This window comes from Anolis carolinensis, chromosome 4, assembly GCF_035594765.1.
Source record: "Anolis carolinensis isolate JA03-04 chromosome 4, rAnoCar3.1.pri, whole genome shotgun sequence".
Classification (NCBI taxonomy): domain Eukaryota; kingdom Metazoa; phylum Chordata; class Lepidosauria; order Squamata; family Dactyloidae; genus Anolis; species Anolis carolinensis.
In genome coordinates this window covers 248,068,756-248,087,600 of record NC_085844.1, presented here as the reverse complement: position 1 = coordinate 248,087,600, position 18,845 = coordinate 248,068,756, and the positions used below count along the sequence as shown (strand labels likewise).

General features: G+C 42.9%; 1 protein-coding gene across 1 annotated transcript in view; it reads left to right on the top strand.

The window, feature by feature from the left end:
• scrt2 (scratch family transcriptional repressor 2) overlaps positions 1-18,819 on the top strand; it is a 36,834-nt gene extending 18,015 nt beyond the window's left edge. The window contains exon 2 of the mRNA XM_062979108.1: positions 7,259-18,819. Coding sequence (XP_062835178.1) covers positions 7,259-7,968 — 710 coding nt within the window. The 3' untranslated portion in view covers positions 7,969-18,819. The remainder of the gene's footprint in view (positions 1-7,258) is intronic.
• The last annotated feature ends 26 nt before the right edge of the window (positions 18,820-18,845 follow it).

Sequence of the window (18,845 nt, the reverse complement as noted above, 5' to 3'; positions counted from 1 at the left end):
CAGCCGGTAGGCTGTTAGGAATTGTGGGAGTTGAAGTCCAAAACACCTGGAGGGCCGAAGTTTGCCCAGGCCTGGTATAAAGTCTTGTAATCCAGTTCAATCCATTTAGATTGCATTATATGAGTCTACCTTGGCCATATAATGCAGCTTTAAACTAGTTCATCAATGGCAGTTTAGTTGCGTTGAACTGCATTATGTGCATCTATTATGCATTATATGGCAGTGAAGACAAGGCTATTAACACAAGTTAAGGGTGCATTTTTGGAGCCCCCGGTGGCGCAGCGTGTTAAAGCGCTGAGCTGCTGAACTTGCGGACCGAAAGGTCACAGGTTCAAATCAGGGGAGCAGAGTGAGTGCCCGCTGTTAGTCCCAGCTCCTGACAACCTAGCAATTCGAAAAACATGCAAATTTGAGTAGATTAGTAGGAATCGCTTCAGCAGGAAGCTAATTGTGCTCCATGCCGTCATGCCAGCAACATGACCTTGGAGGTGTCTACGGACAACACCAGCTCTTTGGCTTAGAAATGGAGCTGAGCACCAACCCAATGACTGGACATTAAGTCAGGGGGAAACCTTTACCTTTACTACACTGTAGAAATAACATTTTGGTGCCACTTTAATTGCTATATCTCTATGCTATGGAATAATAGTAGTTGGAGTTTTAAAAAATCTTTAGCTTTCTCTGCCGAAGAGAGCTGGTGCCGCCTCAAATGACATTGCACGGAGCCATGGCACGTAGTGGTGTCAAACTGCATTACTTCAACAGTGTAGACACAACCTTGGAAATCCTGCAGCAGTTTGCATTTGCCTGAACTACTGAAAAGGGCAAAATGACATCCAAAGTGTTAATGTCATTCATAGGCTGTATGTACATTGTAGAATTAATGTAGTTTGGCACCTCTTGAACTGCCATGGCTCAATGGTATGGAATCCTAGGAGGTGTAGTTTCATAAGGCCTTCTTTAGCCTTCTCTGGTGCCTACGCAAACTACAAATTTCAGTATTCCATAGCACTGAGCCATGGCAGTTCAATTAGTCAATCTGCATTCATTTTGCAGTGTAGATCCACCTTTAGCTGGACAAAGGAGATGGCAGAGGATTAATTAGGAGTGTCCCAGGCAAACAGGAAGATTTGGAGGCTCTGTGCTTACAATACAATCAGTATTTTTGGTTTTGGAACAGAGCTAGTTTTCACATAGCATTCTTAAAGCACCTCTGAGCATGCACAGAGAGCATTTCCTGCACAGTGCTCACAATACTGCTGTGATTTTGGGTTTCAAAATAGGGCAAGTTGGCTTAAAGTATCTAGAATTTAAGATATCCCTGCCCGTTCCTTAAAGACCCTCTGAGGCTGCACAGAGTGCATTTCCCATATGCTTCCGCCTCCGGCAGGCTCCATCCTTTTCCAAATTCACCTGCGCAGCACACCAGAGATAAGGAACTCATTTTGTGATAATCATTTCGAGCCGCTTGCGAGGCAAGAAGCACAGAATGAGCGATTCCCATCGATGTACACGTCTCCTTTTTTGCACCCTTGGGGATGGAAGAGCCTTTTCCTGAAAGAGTTTGCAAGCTCTCGGTTCAAGGAGAACGAAGGAGGGAGGGCAACCATGCTGCGCTTTCCGGGGAAGGTGTGAAAAATTGCTGAGGAAAGCAATTTCGCTTTCTATTTTTTTCCCACCAACCTGTGTGTGACTACACTTGGTAAACAAGAGAGCAAAGCAGAGAAAGAGAGGAGAGAAAGCTTGAGTCTGGGAGGGAAGAAAGAAGGCGATATCGGCTAAATCCCTTGAAGGTCACATTCCCAACATCACCCCCAACATCAGCAGAAAATGTGAATTTTTAACCCATAGCCAAGGACACCTTCTTGCCTTGACAGAAAGCCCAAAGAAGTGTCTAATGTGTATACGTGTGTGTAGATATATATATAATCTGTTCATACAGAACTGCACACAAAACTGATATTCTAGAAGGGACACAGGAGTAGAGTCATGGAAATAAGGTCATTTCCACTTTGTGAATCTTTCTTTACTGTCATAGACCAGCATAAGATTTTGTGATTTTGACCTTCAAAAGACAGCATAGGCTGAATCTACATTGACCACATAATGCAGTTCCTGCACTATATGGCATTGGATACATTATATAATGCATTCAATGCAATTAAGCTGCATTATATGTGTCTGCACTGACCATATAATACAGTTCCAAATTGCATGACAAGACAGTGTAGATCTGTTCAACGAGTGGTTTCAGTGGAATTGTTTTTGGTCCTCAGCAAATCCATCCTCTGTTTAGAGATACTGTTGCTGTCCTTTCTTTGGAAAGAAATAAGCAATAGAGCAAAACCTTGGCACCCCTAATTTGGAAGCAGACAGTTCTCTCTTTCTTAAGGTGCATCCACACTGTAGAATTAATGCAGTTTGATACTGCTTTAACTGCCATGGCTCAATAGTATGGGATGTTGGGAGTTGTAATCTGGGGAGGGCTCAGCACTCGTGAGAAGAGAAGGCTCCAAACCTTATGAAATTCAGGACTTGCACTAATTTTATTCTTAAAGGAAGCAGCGAGTGAGTAGCTGTAGCTATTTTTTTTCCTGCTGCAAGAGGTTGGCACATTTTGGGAAGACTGATCACTCTCGTTCAGCTCCATCCATTTGCCTAGAAAAGCTTGCCCTGCTCTGGTTATTCTGCTTACAACCAATGCTTGGGAAGCAAGAGTATCCAGTGGCCTGTTGTCAGCAGTTTGGAGTTAAGACTCCCCGGGGTTTTTCAGATGGAAGAACTGGGCACCGCATGGCGCACAATAATGTGTTTGCACATGTGCGCATCGGAGAGGAGAGGCATTCACCCCCAGCTTGAAGCATAGGAAATTATGGCAAAAAATGCTGCAGATGAATTGTTGATAGAGGTTTTGCTGGAGGGGGTGGGATTTGCTGGAAGCCCGCTTTCTTTTGCACAAAGGCTCCTCTTACTGGACACTTTGGAGAACTGCAAATGAAGCTGGCCTCCTCCATCCCATGTCTCTTCCATTGCATTTTTCTTAAGAATAGAGACGGTTCTTGTTGTTGTGAGTCTTCAAATTGTTTCAGACTTTTTATGAGGTTTTCCTGGCTAGAGTTGCTCTGAATTCTGCCTTTGTTTTACTCTGAGGCTGAGGGACTGTATCCATGGCTGAACAGAGATTGAAACCTTGGTCTCTCCAAGTTGTATGTCTAGTACTCAAATGGGATGTCAAAATACACTTATGGTTCTTTTACCGAGTGGCTTTACTCTGCCCCCGGTGGCACAGTGTGTTAAAGTGCTGAGCTGCTGAACTTGCAGACCGAAAGGTCACAGGTTCAAATCCAGGGAGCATAATGAGTGCCACCTGTTAGCCCCAGCTTCTGCCAACCTAGCAGTTCAAAAACATGCAAATGTGAGTAGATCAATAGGTACCGCTCCAGCAAGAAGGTAACAGCGCGCCATGCAGTCGTGCCGGCCACATGACCTTGGAGGTGTCTACGGACAATGCCGGCTCTTCAGCTTAGAAATGGAGATAAGCACCAACCCCCAGAGTCGGACACTACTGGACTTTACATCAGGGGAAACCTTTATCTTTACCTTTCCTCTGAGGCTGAGAGAGTGTGACTTTGCCCAGGATCACACAGTGGGTTTCCATAGCCAAGTGGGAATTCGAACCCTGGTCTTCCAGAATCATAATTCAACATATAAACCACTATATTGCACTTCCTTCCTACATACTTCAATTCACTGGGCATTCAACTGAAACTATAAACTAAAGGTTAAGTATCCCTTATTCAAAATGCTTAGGACCATGTGTGTTCTGGATTTCGAAGATTATTGGATTTTGGAATACAGTAGAGTCTCACTTATCCAATATTCGCTTATCCAATGTTCTGGATTATCAAACGCAATCTGCCTTTTAGTAGTCAATGTTTTTGTAGTGAATCTTTTCAATACATTGTGATGTTTTCGTGCTAAATTCGTACGTACAGTAATTACTACATAACAATGCTGTGTATTGAACTGCTTTTTCTGTTGATTTGTTGTAAAACATGATGTTTTGGTGCTTAATTTGTAAAATTATAATGTAATTTGATGTTTAATAGGCTTTTCTTTAATCCCTCCTTATTATCCAACATATTCGCTTATCCAACAATTTGCCAGCCCGTTTATGTTGGATAAGTGAGACTCTACTATACTTGTATTTGCATATATTATGAGATATTTTGGAGCTGAGGCCCAAGTCCAAACATGAATTTCATCAATACTTTATGAATTTTTTATGTGATATCATCCAACTATTTTTAGAGTTTATATGCTTTTACTTTCCATTGTTGCAGGCTGTTTTGGCTGGATTGCTGCAAACTCCTGCACAGCTTTAATATCTTTTTTGCTATGTGAAAAATATAGATTCCTAAGAAATAGGCTTTCCAGGCTCTGTCCACTGGGCTATGTTGGATCTGTTAAGTCTGAAAACAGGGCATAACCCAAGGTGCAATGCAGGAGGCTGGGCTCCCATATCTCGGCTAGCAGAATGCAAAATACATTTATTGGGAAACGAAAAACCTGGGGGATTAAAGAAAAAGAAATCTCTCTCTGGTACAGACACACAGAGAGAGCTAATTTCCTTTTCCAGCGAAGCTTTCGAAAGCAGCTAATTCTGCCAGCACCGGGCGCATAAGGCTTGGATAGAGCTCGGCAAACAAAGGAGCATCATGCATGCCTTTCCACAGCAATAAGATGTGCTTGTCCTGCCTTCTCTGGGGAAATAAGAGGAACTAAAGTGGAAAAGCAAGAGGTAGCCTCCTTTGCCAGCCTTTCTTGTCCAATTTCCTCTCCACTGATGGAGGGAGACGCCGAGCTGAGTCGGGTCAGCACACTTGTCCATGTATGTGATATATATATAAAGGAAGAATATATGGCATTGGCTACCAAGTAGACTAGTAAAGCCTTCTTCCACTGAATGACCTCTGGAGATATTTGGCACATGCTTTCAGCCAAGATAGCTGGGGAGGATAGGAAGTGTGGTCCCACCAAGAGCAGTTAGCTCCAAGATCATACATTCTGGGGGTAATCCGGAGTGTCAAACTTCAGATCGGCCCCATGATGGTTTTGACTGTCAGTTTAATGGTGCTGGATAGTCATCCTTAGCATTCCCATCCCATTCTCGTTGTTGTAGTGGTCAGCAGGCATGACGTGGCTAGTGTTCATCGCTCATCACCTGGAGTGATGTAGACCAGGGAAGAAAAGAGGGGGAATTGTCCCTTCTCTTCTCCAATCACCAACGTCACTCCAGGCAACAAGTGACAGACACTAGCCATGTCACTAGCTGTCCATGGCTATGATGAGAGCCGAAGGGGAATGGTGAATGCCATCCCATGCTCACAGGCTGCCTAAATCTGGGGAACACGGGGTGGCCGTGTAAACATTTGCAGCTGGGTCTGCCTCTGAACTGGCCCAGACTTCTTACACAGACCCGAAGTCACTTTTTGCTCCAGATTCTGGAGGATAATTGATCAACCTGCAAATTAATGCAGTTCGAGGCTGCATTAAGCAATCTTGATCTGTGTTAATCCAAGTCAGCTGTGTGTGTGTGTTTTGCAGCTGCAACAGAGATGATTCACCCCCTTTTCATGATAAAACATTAGTGTTGATGAGCCCCAGGTTGGGGAAGGCTGACTGAGAAGAAATGAATGGCAATGGGTGCCTGCTGTGCTCTGGGGAGATGGTCAAGATACTTAAGAAGAGCACTTCTTACTATCCATCCTCCAACTTTCCCAATTTGGCAGGAACAATCCCAATTAGAGTCACCTATCCACATTTGCTGAGGTTACAGGCACAGGACCCCCACAAAACTGAAACCTCTCTAGAAATGTAAGTCATACAGCATGACTCTGTGGTATAAATGATAATCAAGGTGGCCAACTGCAACATACACTTGCTGCAAAGAGACAATAGTTTTTTCTCACACCCTGGACATTCCACAGATACTTAAACTCCTCTTGCCTAGTTTCCAACAGACCTCACAACCTCTGAGGATGCCTGCCATAGATGTGGGCAAAATGTCAGGAGAGAATGCTTCTGGAAGATGGCCACAGCTCAGAAAACTCACAGCAACTCGGATGGTAGACTGTTTCCCTGAATTGAGCAAGATGATGCAATTTTACATTCCGTTGAACTGTACAGTGGTGGTGAGAACATTTGAAGAACTAAAAGAGAGTCCTCTGTACAACTGTGATACCTCTTCCCAATCTGGACTCCTTTTAGCTGTCCTGAATGCTGAATTTCTAGTAACTATACACATCCTAAAAATGTGTCTTTCATCATTTCTTGAGCTTAGCTAAACATCAGCAAGAATAGATATGGATATTTTCTGTAATCTGCAACATGTTGACAGTCTCGTAGAAAAACCAGGGAGATACACACAGAATCTGTGAACGAATTGTAGGAGATCTTTGACACACCAAGGTCAGTGGTGGAGTCTATGGGTAGAGAAATTAGGATTCATCACATCTGTTCAAGGCAGACTTGTAAAAGCAACATCTAGGCAATTTCACCAACCCCAATGGAATATTGTAGAATAAATGTATACATCCCATTTCTGGACTTTTTCTGCAGTCAGCTTCAAGAAAGGCTTACAAGGCACAGGGAAGTAGTTCAGGAACCGCACGTGTTCCTCCATATTAATTGTAGCATCTAAAATCCAATTTGAACAAATGCATAGAACTTTACAATGAACGCCTTCGAGATACCGACACACTGATGGAAGAATTTGGCCTGTGTAGTAGAAAATGGAAAAATATGACACCTGCAGAAAAACCATCTTGTGTTTCCAACAGGCATTGTGGTATTCTTCTTTAACCACTAAATCAGCAATTAAAAGCCATTTTCCGGGTCTTTTAGACTTGAACATTTGTAGCTAAAATAGAAATTTGATTTAATTTAGTCTATATAAAATATCGAATAAGTAATAGAATTTAAATTATTTTGTGTTATGGACCTACTCTTCATGATTTGCTAAAAAAATTATTTCCTCCCCCTACCCTCACCTTTTTTTTTCTGGCTACAGGCCAGGTAAATCCCCCCAACCTTTGATGCACTATTTTGTGTCTGCATATAAATTGGCATGCCATGTTGGTTAGAACAAGGGGAAAGGACTATGTGAGAGCTCAAGCCCATGTTTCTGGGCATCTGTGATTTTCTGAAACTCTTTTGCTAACCTCTCTATTAACACAATCTCTATTGTGTCTCATAGGTTATCTCCAAAGTTGCCTCTCATCGTCCGGCTATAAGAACGAGAAGAAGAAGCCGGGGCTCCACTTGCCCTCCTCGGACCCGATCTACGTGCCAATCCATGAGGATTACAGCGACCCGGAGAGCCCCCAGTCCAGCCTCTCCTCCCACTACTTCCATGGCGAGGCTGCCGTCACCGAGAGCTACTCGATGGATGCCTTCTTCATCACCGACGGGCGCTCCCGGCGCCGGAGTGAAGGCCCTCGGCGGGGGAACCACCGCCACTCCTGCAATGAGTGCGGCAAGACCTATGCCACGTCGTCCAACCTCAGCCGGCACAAGCAGACCCACCGCAGCCTGGACAGCAAGATGGCGAGGAAGTGCCCAACCTGCAACAAGGCATATGTCTCTATGCCAGCGCTGGCCATGCACATCCTGACCCACAACCTGAAACACAAGTGCGATGTCTGTGGTAAGGCTTTCAGCCGGCCCTGGCTGCTGCAAGGACACATGCGCTCCCACACGGGCGAGAAACCTTTTGGCTGCTCTCACTGCGGCAAGGCCTTTGCTGACCGCTCCAACCTGCGAGCCCACATGCAGACCCACTCAGCCTTCAAGCACTACAAGTGCAAGCAGTGCGAGAAGACCTTCGCCCTCAAGTCGTACCTCAACAAGCACTACGAGTCGGCCTGCTTCAAGGGGGCTGAGCACAGCTGCGAAATGGAAAACTGAGAGGCCCTTTCCTCTCGTCCTGGGAGCAAAAGGGACCCCCGCCAGCCACATTCAGGGATCCGAAGTTAAGCAAAGAAAGCAAAAGGAGAACACGAGTGCAACCAAACCGATCCAGCTTTCTCAGCTGCTTTTAACATATCCTGGTTTCCTGCCCACTTCCACCTTTGTCCTCAGCTGACTCCAATTGCTGCAAAATGAGTCCTAATTGGAAAACTAGTTTGCACATGGTTAACTCAGCAGAACAGAGAGGAGCAGATTGAATCTTGCGCTTCCCTGTAGACTCAAGCAAAAGGAAACTGCTGCAGCACCTCCACGCTTGTCTGTTCTTCCATAATAATAATTCTGGCTACTTGGACCCACTCTGACGTTGCTTTACCACACATATCCCAGTTTTCCATTACAAAAGGTTAAAAGGTATGGCAACCTCAGGGCTTTGGGAATGAACTGCAAATCATTCAGTTAGGAGAAGGATGTTCTTGGAGAGAACCTTGGATGTTGTCAGTTCACTGGATGCTCTTCCTTCATCCAACACTTTTATGAGTTTGGAAGGAGATTGACAGTCAACACTGAGCTCCAACAACATTTGAATCCTGTTTTCTTTTTTTCCCTCCTCCCTTTTCCATATCATCAACTGAAGCAATAACGTTATCCGGTCTTGCTGGAAAGGGTCGGATGTTCTCCGAAGCAAGGCGACACTTGACTGTTTTTCAGGATTGCTGAAAGAGAAGAAGAAAGACGGGATCTCTTTTCTCTTTTTCAGACAACTCGGGGCGGGGTGGGGTGGGGACTGTGGGTTTATTTATTGTTTAATTTATTTACAGTATTTATTTCAGTGCTGCTCCTTCTCCCCTTTTCGGGGGGAAGAACAAAACGTTTCAGTGTCGCGCTCTTGGGAAGCGGCTGCCTCGGGAGTACAGAACAAATGCATATAAGCTGTGAAAACCTGACAAAGGGGATTGTGAAAATGGGGTTGTGTGTGTGTGTGCTGCTGTCGAATGTCAGGTACGGAATGGTTCAGTGAGGCGTCTGTTCACGGTTTTGAACGCAAGGAAGAGATTACCATATTATCTACTGAGTGTCGTGAAAATGGGATTTTCTTTTGTATTTGAATGAAGGATCTGAGATGCGCAGCAAAAATAGCTGGACGGGAGGGAGAATTTCTTAGCACATGCATGATTGCCAGGTGGGGTACGATACTCTGTAAATGAATGCATATGAAACAGGCTTGCCAAACTTGGTTACCGTTCGCACCAAGACAAAACATCCAGATTGGTATTACATATAGCTTGAGAGGCAACTGGAAATTTAATTCAGACATCAAACTAGGATAAGTCTCATCCAGTGAGCTTGATGGAAAAATAATAGTGTAGGCATGTATTGTTCTACCATTGTTTGCTTTCAAGTTGTTTCTTACTTAGAGCAACTCAAGGGTGAACTGATTCTGGGGTTTTCTTGGCAAGATTTGTTCATTGCCTTCCTCTGAGGCTGAGAAGTGTCCGCTGCTTAGTTTGCTAGACTTAGGTGCACTGGAAAATGAATGCAGTCTGACACAATTTTAATTTCCATGGCTCCATGTGATAGAATCCTGGGAGTTGTAGTTTGGTGAGGGATCAGCACTCTTTGGCAGAGAAAGCTGAAGACCTTGTCAAACCTCAACTTTGACGATTTCATGGCATTGTGGAAGTTAAAGTAGGGTCAAACTGGATTAATTTTACAATACAGATCACCTTAAAGAGTGATTGTGAATACAGAATAGTTACAGATGAATGAGAGTCCATCCTGAATTATTGAAATGTTCTAGATTTTGTTCCTCTTCTTATCCTGGGTTAAAATAAATTGACCAGGAGTACATCTACCAGGGACAAAATCTGGAAATTTCTGGCATTTTCAATTACAGTAGAGTCTCACTTATCCAACATAAACGGGCCGTCAGAACGTTGGATAAGTGAATATGTTGGATAATAAAGAGGGATTAAGGAAAAGCCTATTACACATCAAATTAGGTTATGATTTTACAAATTAAGCACCAAATCATCATGTTTAACAACAAATTTGACAGAAAAAGTAATTCAATACGCAGTAATGCTATGTAGTAATTACTGTATTTACGAATTTAGCACCAAAATATCACGATGTATTGAAAACATTGACTACAAAAATGGCTTGGATAATCCAGAACGTTGGATAAGCGAGTGTTGGATAAGTGAGACTCTACTGTAGTTAGGTTGCAAACTAAATCTAGATATGTTGTCAAAGGCTTTCATGGCCAGGATCACAGGGTTGTTGTATGTTTTCCGGGTTATATGGCCATGTTCCAGAAGTATTCTCTCCTGATGTTTCGCCCACATCTATGGCAGGCATCCTCTGAGGATGCCTGCCATAGATGTGGGTGAATCATCAGGAGAGAATACTTCTGGAACATGGCCATACAACCCAGAAAATATACAACATCCCTGTAAATCTAGATAATTCATCATTCCTACTTAAGTCACAACTGTGACACTGTTGTCACAATTGTTACTCCACCCCAGTCTGCTTTGTCAGCATCAACTGCATGGAGAGAAGGAGAATGTTTTCATTAGGTTTGTGGAGGTCAGGGCAGGAGAGGTTACTGTGAGTGCATCTACACTGTTGAATTAATGCAGTTTGATACCACTATAATTGTCACAGCTCAGTGCTATGGAATCCTGAGAGTTGTATAGTTTGGTGAAGCACCAGTCCTTATTGGCAGGCTACAGACCTTATAAAACTACAATGCCCATGATTCCATAGCATTGTGCAATGGTAGTTAGAGTAGTGTGAAGCACTCTTGAGTACCCTTCAGGTGAGAGAAAGCAGACTATAAATATAATAAATAGGCAAAGATATTCCCCTGACATTAAGTCATGTCTGACTCTGGAGGTTGGTGCTCATCTTCATTTCTGAGCCGGCATTGTCCATAGACACCTCCAAGGTCATGTTGCTGGCATGACTGCATGGTACACCGTTACCTTCCTGCCAGAGTGGTACCTATTGATCTACTCACATTTGCATGTTTTTGAACAGCTAGGTTGGCAGAGGCTGGGGCTAACAGCAGGAGCTCACCCTACTCCCTGGATTCGAACTGTTGACCTTTTGGTCAGCAAGTTCATCAGCTTAGCAGTTTAATCTGCTGCGCCACTGGAGGCTCCAAATATATCAATAGTGTCGAACAGCATTAATTTTACAGTTTAGATGCACCTTTTGTTAAATTAGGCCCCATCTATACTACCATATATGCAGTTTGAAACAGTGTACCCTCATATGAATCAGTTTCAAACTGCATCATATGGCAGTATAGATGAGGTCTTAGCATTACTCAGCTAAATAGTTGGTGTAGAATACTGGTCACAACAATGTATACGTTTCGACAACTCCTGCTGAAATTCCCTCTTCGACGCAAGGAACTCTCAACAATTTTCCATCTTAGATCATAGAATCATAGAATAATAGAGTTGGAAGAGACCTCATGGGCCATCTAGTCCAACCCACCGCCAAGAAGCAGGAAATCGCATTCAAAGCACCCCCGACAGATGGCCATCCAGCCTCTGCTTAAAAGCCTCCAAAGAAGGAGCCTCCACCACACTCTGGGGCAGGGAGTTCCACTGCTGAACAGCTCTCTCACAGTGAGGAAGTTCATCCAGACCCAGTCTAGGTTATCTGGAAATTCTAATGGATGTAATCTAGATCTGGAGTTGAAGGATCTCTTTGTTCATCAGTTTTACGGAGGAACCTTTGAGCATCTTCCATAACTCTGCAGGAATATGGGAGAAGGGGAGCATTGCATTTAAATAAGAATTCTTCCTCTTGAATGGCATTTCCCTTAAAATTTCTAGCATTACAGAGAGTGAGAGACATTGAAAATTAACCACCTTCGGGAACATAAAGTACTATTCTATTCCACCATCATGGTCCTTCTATTACTTTGAATGACTCTTTATTATTCTTTGAATGCCTAGAGTATACTTCTAAATATTCCGTTGAAGTTTTAAATTTCTGAAATGCTAGAAAATTGGGACTGAAAAAGTTTCAAAAGGGGGCAGATTTGTTATTTGGTGGACAAAGTCCTCCCTTTGCTAACCCGCAATGCTCAGGCCTTGTCTAAACTGGCCCAGATCCCCAATCAGGACCCAAAGGCAAATTCATGGCCCAATTTACACTGCCATATAATGCAGAGTAACTGCATTGAACTGGATTATATTGCACTGTAGAAGACTCACATAATCCAGTTCAGTCTGCATTATATGAGTTTGCACTGACCATTGTAACACAGTATGTTGTCGAAGGCTTTCATGGCCAGGATCACAGGGTTGTTGTGTGTTTTCCGGGCTGTATGGCCATGTTCCAGAAGTATTCGCTCCTGACGTTTCACCCACATCTATGGCAGGCATCCTCAGAGGTTGTGAGGTATGAAGAAACTTTCTCCATACTTTCTCCATACCTCACAACCTCACAACCTCTGAGGATGCCTGCCATAGATGTGGGCGAAATGTCAGGAGAGCATACTTCTGGAACATGGCCATACAGCCTGGAAAACACACAACAACCCATTGTAACACAGTTCAACTGATTTATATGACATTGTAAATGGGGCCTTAGATATCCAAAATGATACCCAAGGATTTCCAGATTATAATGTGGGGTAAACTGTGTGTTTCAATGAGGTTTCAATGATTCAGCTATTCTACCCAATGATAGGGCTGGTCACTGTGGCACAACAGACCTATTCATTTTTTTGTGATTTCAGTAAGGCAAAGGATTGAAAAGGTCAAGAAGGAGAGTCCAGTTGATTTTCATGTAGCTGTTTCTCAGATATTTATTGCATTGTTAAGAATCTGGTTCAGCAGTGGTGGCATTTTGGAGCACATCATGGTTTGCTTCTGCAAAACTGCGATGGTCCATGGCCACGTCTACTCCATGCCTATGTTCTCCCTCTGGCTCCAGCAAATGGGGATGGTGTGGCCCATTTTTCTTGGCATTTCAGCAAATCTGGAAGCCTCTCTGCTCAGCTCTCTCCTTGGCACCTTTGCCAGCCAATCGGAGGCACGGGATCGGGGTGCTATTCACACCATTCATGTGGGGAAGGGAGTGTGGGGTGGGGGGAGGATTTGAATGGCCCATCTGTTTCCTTTTGACGAGGAAGTTCTTTTTAAAAGAAGAAGGGAAAAAAATCCGAGCGAATGAGAAGGGGGCAGCTGCTGCCATAAATTTAGAAATATCTATTTAAATGTTCTAATTTATCCTATTTATGCTATTTATTCTTTACCAACTCATAAGGGGAGCGGGTGGGGAGGGGGGAGGAAGTGGAAAAAATGTATTTTCTTTGCATGCATGCATTTTAGTCAAGAGGGGGTTGATGTCGGTAGCAGGCAGCAGATGCATGAGATAAGGCTAGCAGCAGATGATATTTGCGCAGTGATTGTTTAAAAAGAAGAAGAGAAAGAAAAGAAAAAAACAGTTCAGAGGAATCTGAAAAGCAGGATCTCATCTCATCCATTGACTTTCATCTATGTCCAACAGGGTTTTTGTAGTCTTTTAAAGAAACACTATTTGGCCAGAACGTAAGTCACTGAACTGCCTTATACTGAGTGAAAGCTTGGAAACATTGCTTTTTGGGGAGAACCATCCCCAGCATCCCCAGCAAGCATGGCCACTTGGGTTCTGGGAGCTGTAGTCCAGGAATGGGAACATCTCAAACTCCCCACTTCATCAGAAATTTGGTTCACCCAGCCCTAGTGTTGCAGGATGGGGACCATATAACCCTCCCAATGCATTCCAGCATTCCTCATCACTTGCTACATGGTTACAATCCATTGAATATTTTTTCCCCCTCTGAATCACAGTGTAGCTATGAGGGTAGAGTTAGAATGAAGGCATTGTCCCCTATGTAAGAATTCTTCTCACCCATCCCAAGAAGTTTTCACCCAGTCCCCAGAGTTCTTGCACTGCTGAGAGATACCAAATTTTGTCCGCACTCTTGGAATGAAAATGGGATCATAGTGCTATAATTATGTCCTGTGAAAAGGTCCTTGGAGGCAGTGAAAAGGGCAATTCGCTCTTATTTTACAATCAGAGAAAGGGTGGTTTGATGAATTTAGAAGTACAGTAGCGTCTCACTTATCCAACATAAACGGGCCGGCAGAATGTTGCATAAGCGAAGATATTGGATAATAAGGAGGGATTAAGGAAAAGCCTATTAAATGTCAAATTATGTTATGATTTTACAAATTAAGCACCAAAACATCATGTTTGACAACAAATCAACAGAAAAAGCAGTCCAAAGCATGGTAACGTTATGTCGTAATTACTGTATTTATGAATTTAACACCAAAACATCGCAATATATTGAAAACATTGACTACAAAAACATTGGCTACTAACAAATTGACTACAAATAAAGATAGAATTGCATAAAATGAACTTACAGTAGCAACATTGTCGGAAATTAAATCCATAAAAAGTTCAATCCTTGCTGTCTAGAGAAACAGTTTTGGATTGGGGCAGGTGGCAAACTGCGTTGGATAATCCAGAATGTTGGATAAGCAGATGTCGGATAAGTTGGACTCTACTGTACCATGAATTCCAGTCTTGGATGAGGGCCCAAGCTGCTCCAATCTAGTTATCTCTCTGCCTCTTGGCCACTATTTTATGGGTCAATAAATGAGAATATGTTTAAGGCCCCATCCACACTGACCACTTAATGCAGTTGGTATTGGAAAAAGTGGTTTCATTATGTAGACAATTACATAGGAAATCCTGGAACCAGACTGAAGCCCGTATGATGATAACACAAAGCACTGATGTGCATTAAAGGGTTTCTTTTGTGCACTTTTGTGGGAGTTTGTTGTCTGGCCACTGCAAGTTGCATTAAGTGGTCAATGTAGATGGGGCTATAGGAACATAAGTCACCTTTAATTCTCTCTTTTAAAAAATGTATTGTCTATCTGTAGCCAATGTTACCATCAGAGTAAGACTTTGGGGCAGAATTGGGAGCAAAGGGGCAAGGGGAAACTTCAAAGATAGCAAGGCTCACTTATCTTCTAAAGAGCCTCATGCCGGGGGATACCATGTCCCAACTGCACTGAATTGATTACTGAATGAAGAGTTGATATATAGGTCCACCCAAGTGATTCCATGTTTGGCTCAGGTTAGGACTTAGATGGGATTGAGTTCCATGAAATCCAGAGTCTAAAGTTAGCTAATTGCGTTGCTGTCTCCAATATAAGAGTTAAGAGTTGAGGAAGGCCACTTTTGCTTCACCAGTGTATTTTTCATAGACTCTTATATTTCATAGACTTGGAAAATGCTACAAGAGTTGCCTAGTCCAACCTTCTGCTGTTGTGGGGCAACAAGATAAAACTGTATACTGTAACTGTATGAGCAAAAGCCATGATGGGAAAGAAATGCTTTGGGGGAAATAACTTTTCTGTATCACTGTCCCCTTCTTAATGGTCTGTGTTTTGGACTAGAGTCGTTCAATTCAATTGAAGCAAAGCATCTATGTCAAAACATCAGCTCCTTCTTCCTGCTCCTCCATGGCTGCAACTTCAGGAAATGGGAGCCCATTGGCCATCTCTATGCAACTCTCCAGGTGGACACTCTGCCGCCTGCCTCAATTTGTGCCATTTGGGCATTTGGGAACTTTTGGCACCGACGACAACAGTGATGGCTTTGCCCCTGGATGACTACATGTCTTCCCAGGATGGACACCAATCTCTCAGAAAGGAAGTATCTCAGACACAATGGGACATCACCCACAGAGACATCATCTGCTCTAGAACGCATCTGATTTTCTACCTCGGACTCTACAAAACTCCACTGGCTAATTGACTTGGTTGTCACCGTGGTTGTCTGACAATGTGCCCATGCCAGGAGTGTCAAGGCCACAACTCATCAAGCATTGTCAGTATACAAACCTTTGACAACACCACCCATGAGGAACACACCTGTGTTGCATACAGTTCAAACTCATGGGGAATATGTTCTTGGACATAACCTAGGTACACGAAGCCATGGATAAGTCAATCCTATTGGAATGAAGGACTTCTGGCCTAATAATACCATTGTTATGTTAGAAAATGCCTACATTGGCCATATTTTGCCAGAATGGGGACAAATGAAATCACAGTATAGATCCCACATATACAGGGGTTGTACTGTATACGCTTCCAAAAATATCTTATCAGAGAACTGCTCTTAGGTGCTGTTGGAACACTGTAGTTAGCAGTCAAAAGCTCTAGTGACCTCCAATAATCTACCCTATATACACATGTATAAGTCTGCAAATGTTAGTCAAAAACATAACCCTGGGTCAACTTATCCATGTGTCAAGGTGAGCACTGTATCTTAATTCTTATCCAAAAAGGAACCATTCTTTCTTTGGAGCAGTGTTTCTTGGCTTCTAGAAATCCCAGCTCCTAGACTTCTGCTCCTAGAAATCCCAGCCAGCTTACCAGCTGTTAGGAATTGTGGGAACTGAAGTCCAAAACATCTGGAGGAGAAGAGTTTGAGAAACACGGCTTTGGGGCTTTTCAAATGCCTGGCAGCAGTGGTGTTTTCCCTTCTCTGTTGAATGACCCTCAACTTATCCATCGGTCACTTCAAAATCTATAATTTGGGTTCCAAACTTTGCCCTTAACCCATACATGAGTATATATGGTAATTAAAAAGAGGCTCAATGTTCTGACTTTGCAGAAGTAACTGGTGTAAAGGTCACACTGATACCTTTACTTTTACTCCTTGTTGGGCATGCAAAAGTGTCACAGGCTTCTAGTTTTAATTCCAGGGCAGGAGATATGCCTCAGCTTCCCCAAGTTTGGGAAAGACTGCTTAGAGGTCCTTGGGCAGTTTGCCGAACAATGCATTCTCCTATGTTTGTGATTTCTTTTCATAATCTTCCAATATGGCTCAGAGGCACATATCACTCCATCAGCTGCGTTGAGATTTTTCTTTTATGTAAGGCTGTAGCTACACTGTCAAATTAGTGCAGTTTGACACAACTTTAACCAGCATGGCTCAGTGCTGTGGAATCATGAGAACTGTAGTTTTATAAGGTGTGCAGCCTTCTCTTGCAAAGAGTGCTGGTGCCTTACCAAACAACAACCTTCACGATTAAACAGCATTGAGCTATAGCTATTAAACTGTTGTCAAATGCCATTAATTTTACAGTGTAGATGCACCTTGAATAGGCAATGCAGTCTTTCTCATAGTAGGAACTGGGGGAATCTTAGCTAGGGATGCAAATTCTTGCAAGCAAGAATGAATATTATCATTATTATTTTATTCATTCTAAATCCAGTCTCTCTCTCTCAATAAGGAGACTCAAAGTGACTTACAAGAGTATAGCAATACAGGCTGTTTTATCATTTTTCTCCTTGTAGTGAGGATGTCAGTGAAAACTGCAAAATTTCCAAAAACTTTTCAACCATTTGGAACCCATTGTGTACAAGTAATGCCATTGTTTTATTTGTTTTATGCACAGCAAACACAATTTTCTATAGAGAAAACAAGTTCTCTGTGCAAGAAACGGAACATTTTGAGCCTCAAAAAAGTTCTTTCTTGTTCTGAAACTGGCTTTCTATGCGGAAAGTGTCTTTCTCTGTTGGAAAAAAAGCCACACGTGTTTCTTTTACGCAAAATAAATCCTGGACTGCAAAGATCCGCACTTCTCAAGCACTCTCCTTCTCAGGGTCTTCCAACAATCCAGAAGTCTTTTGTTCCAACCGTTTTACATCGAAATATTCTTTCCATCCCTAACCTTAACTGTTTCCACGTAGATTGAGTTGTGAGTCTTTGCAGTTTCTTTGAAAGGGATACAAAAAGCACAATTGAAGCCCGTTGAAGACTTTCCCTCAGGCAAAAAGTCAATATTGGTGCCATAATGATGCTTCAGGAGTTTTGGAAATGATATATAAGCATTATATATTGGCACATATATAGACTGTGGATATTGACTCCCCAATGAACCTTCACCTGCTTGTGTTGTCACTTGCCATTGATTCAACTTCAGTGTCGTTTCCAACCAGGGATGATGGGATTTGCAGTCCAATGATATCCAGAGAGTCATGATTTTGCTTCCTTGAAGGAGATTTGTTGTTAGTTACTTTGACATTGGCTTTGATTTATGGTGACCCTATAAATGAGAGACCTGAAAGACCTCCTGTCCTCTGCTCAGGTCTTGCAAACTCAGGGCAGCCATGCTCGACTCAATCCACCAGTAATGCGGTCTTCCTTTTTTCATACTGTTTTCCATGTTGCCAAGCACTGTCTGAGTCATGATATGTCCAAAGTACAACAGCATCAGTTTCGTCATTTTGGGTTTTAAGGAGAGTTCATCCCTGATTTGCTCTAGAACCCATTTATTGGTCTTTTTGCCATAGAATTCTCTTCGAGCGCCATATTTCAGATGAGTTGATCCTTTTGCCATCCGCTTTCTTCGCCATTCAGCTTCCAAACCGTATAGAGAAATGAGAAATACAATGACATGGATCTCCTAGTATGATTTGGTTCGGAAAAGGTGTCATCCCCTTCTTCTTTCAGTGTTGGCAATGCAAGGCAGATGGTTTTCCATCCTTAAAGGAGGGCTCCGGGTTTCCTAGTTACTCGCCTGTTGTCTTTGCACTGAGAATGGTAACGGAAACCCAGTTTCCCTTCGGTGTTTATACTGTAAATACGAAATAACGGCAGCAATAATTGTCTCTGCATGATAGAGCTTTTTACACGCCAGGTTTTGGACTGGATCGATTACCGGGAGATACAGATCTTCCCAAAATGAAACTACCTGCAGTATTGTAACGCAATTCAGGGATAATAAAGGGCCTTCTTTTTCCGCTATGAAGCTGTGTTGTCTTGTGTTTGGG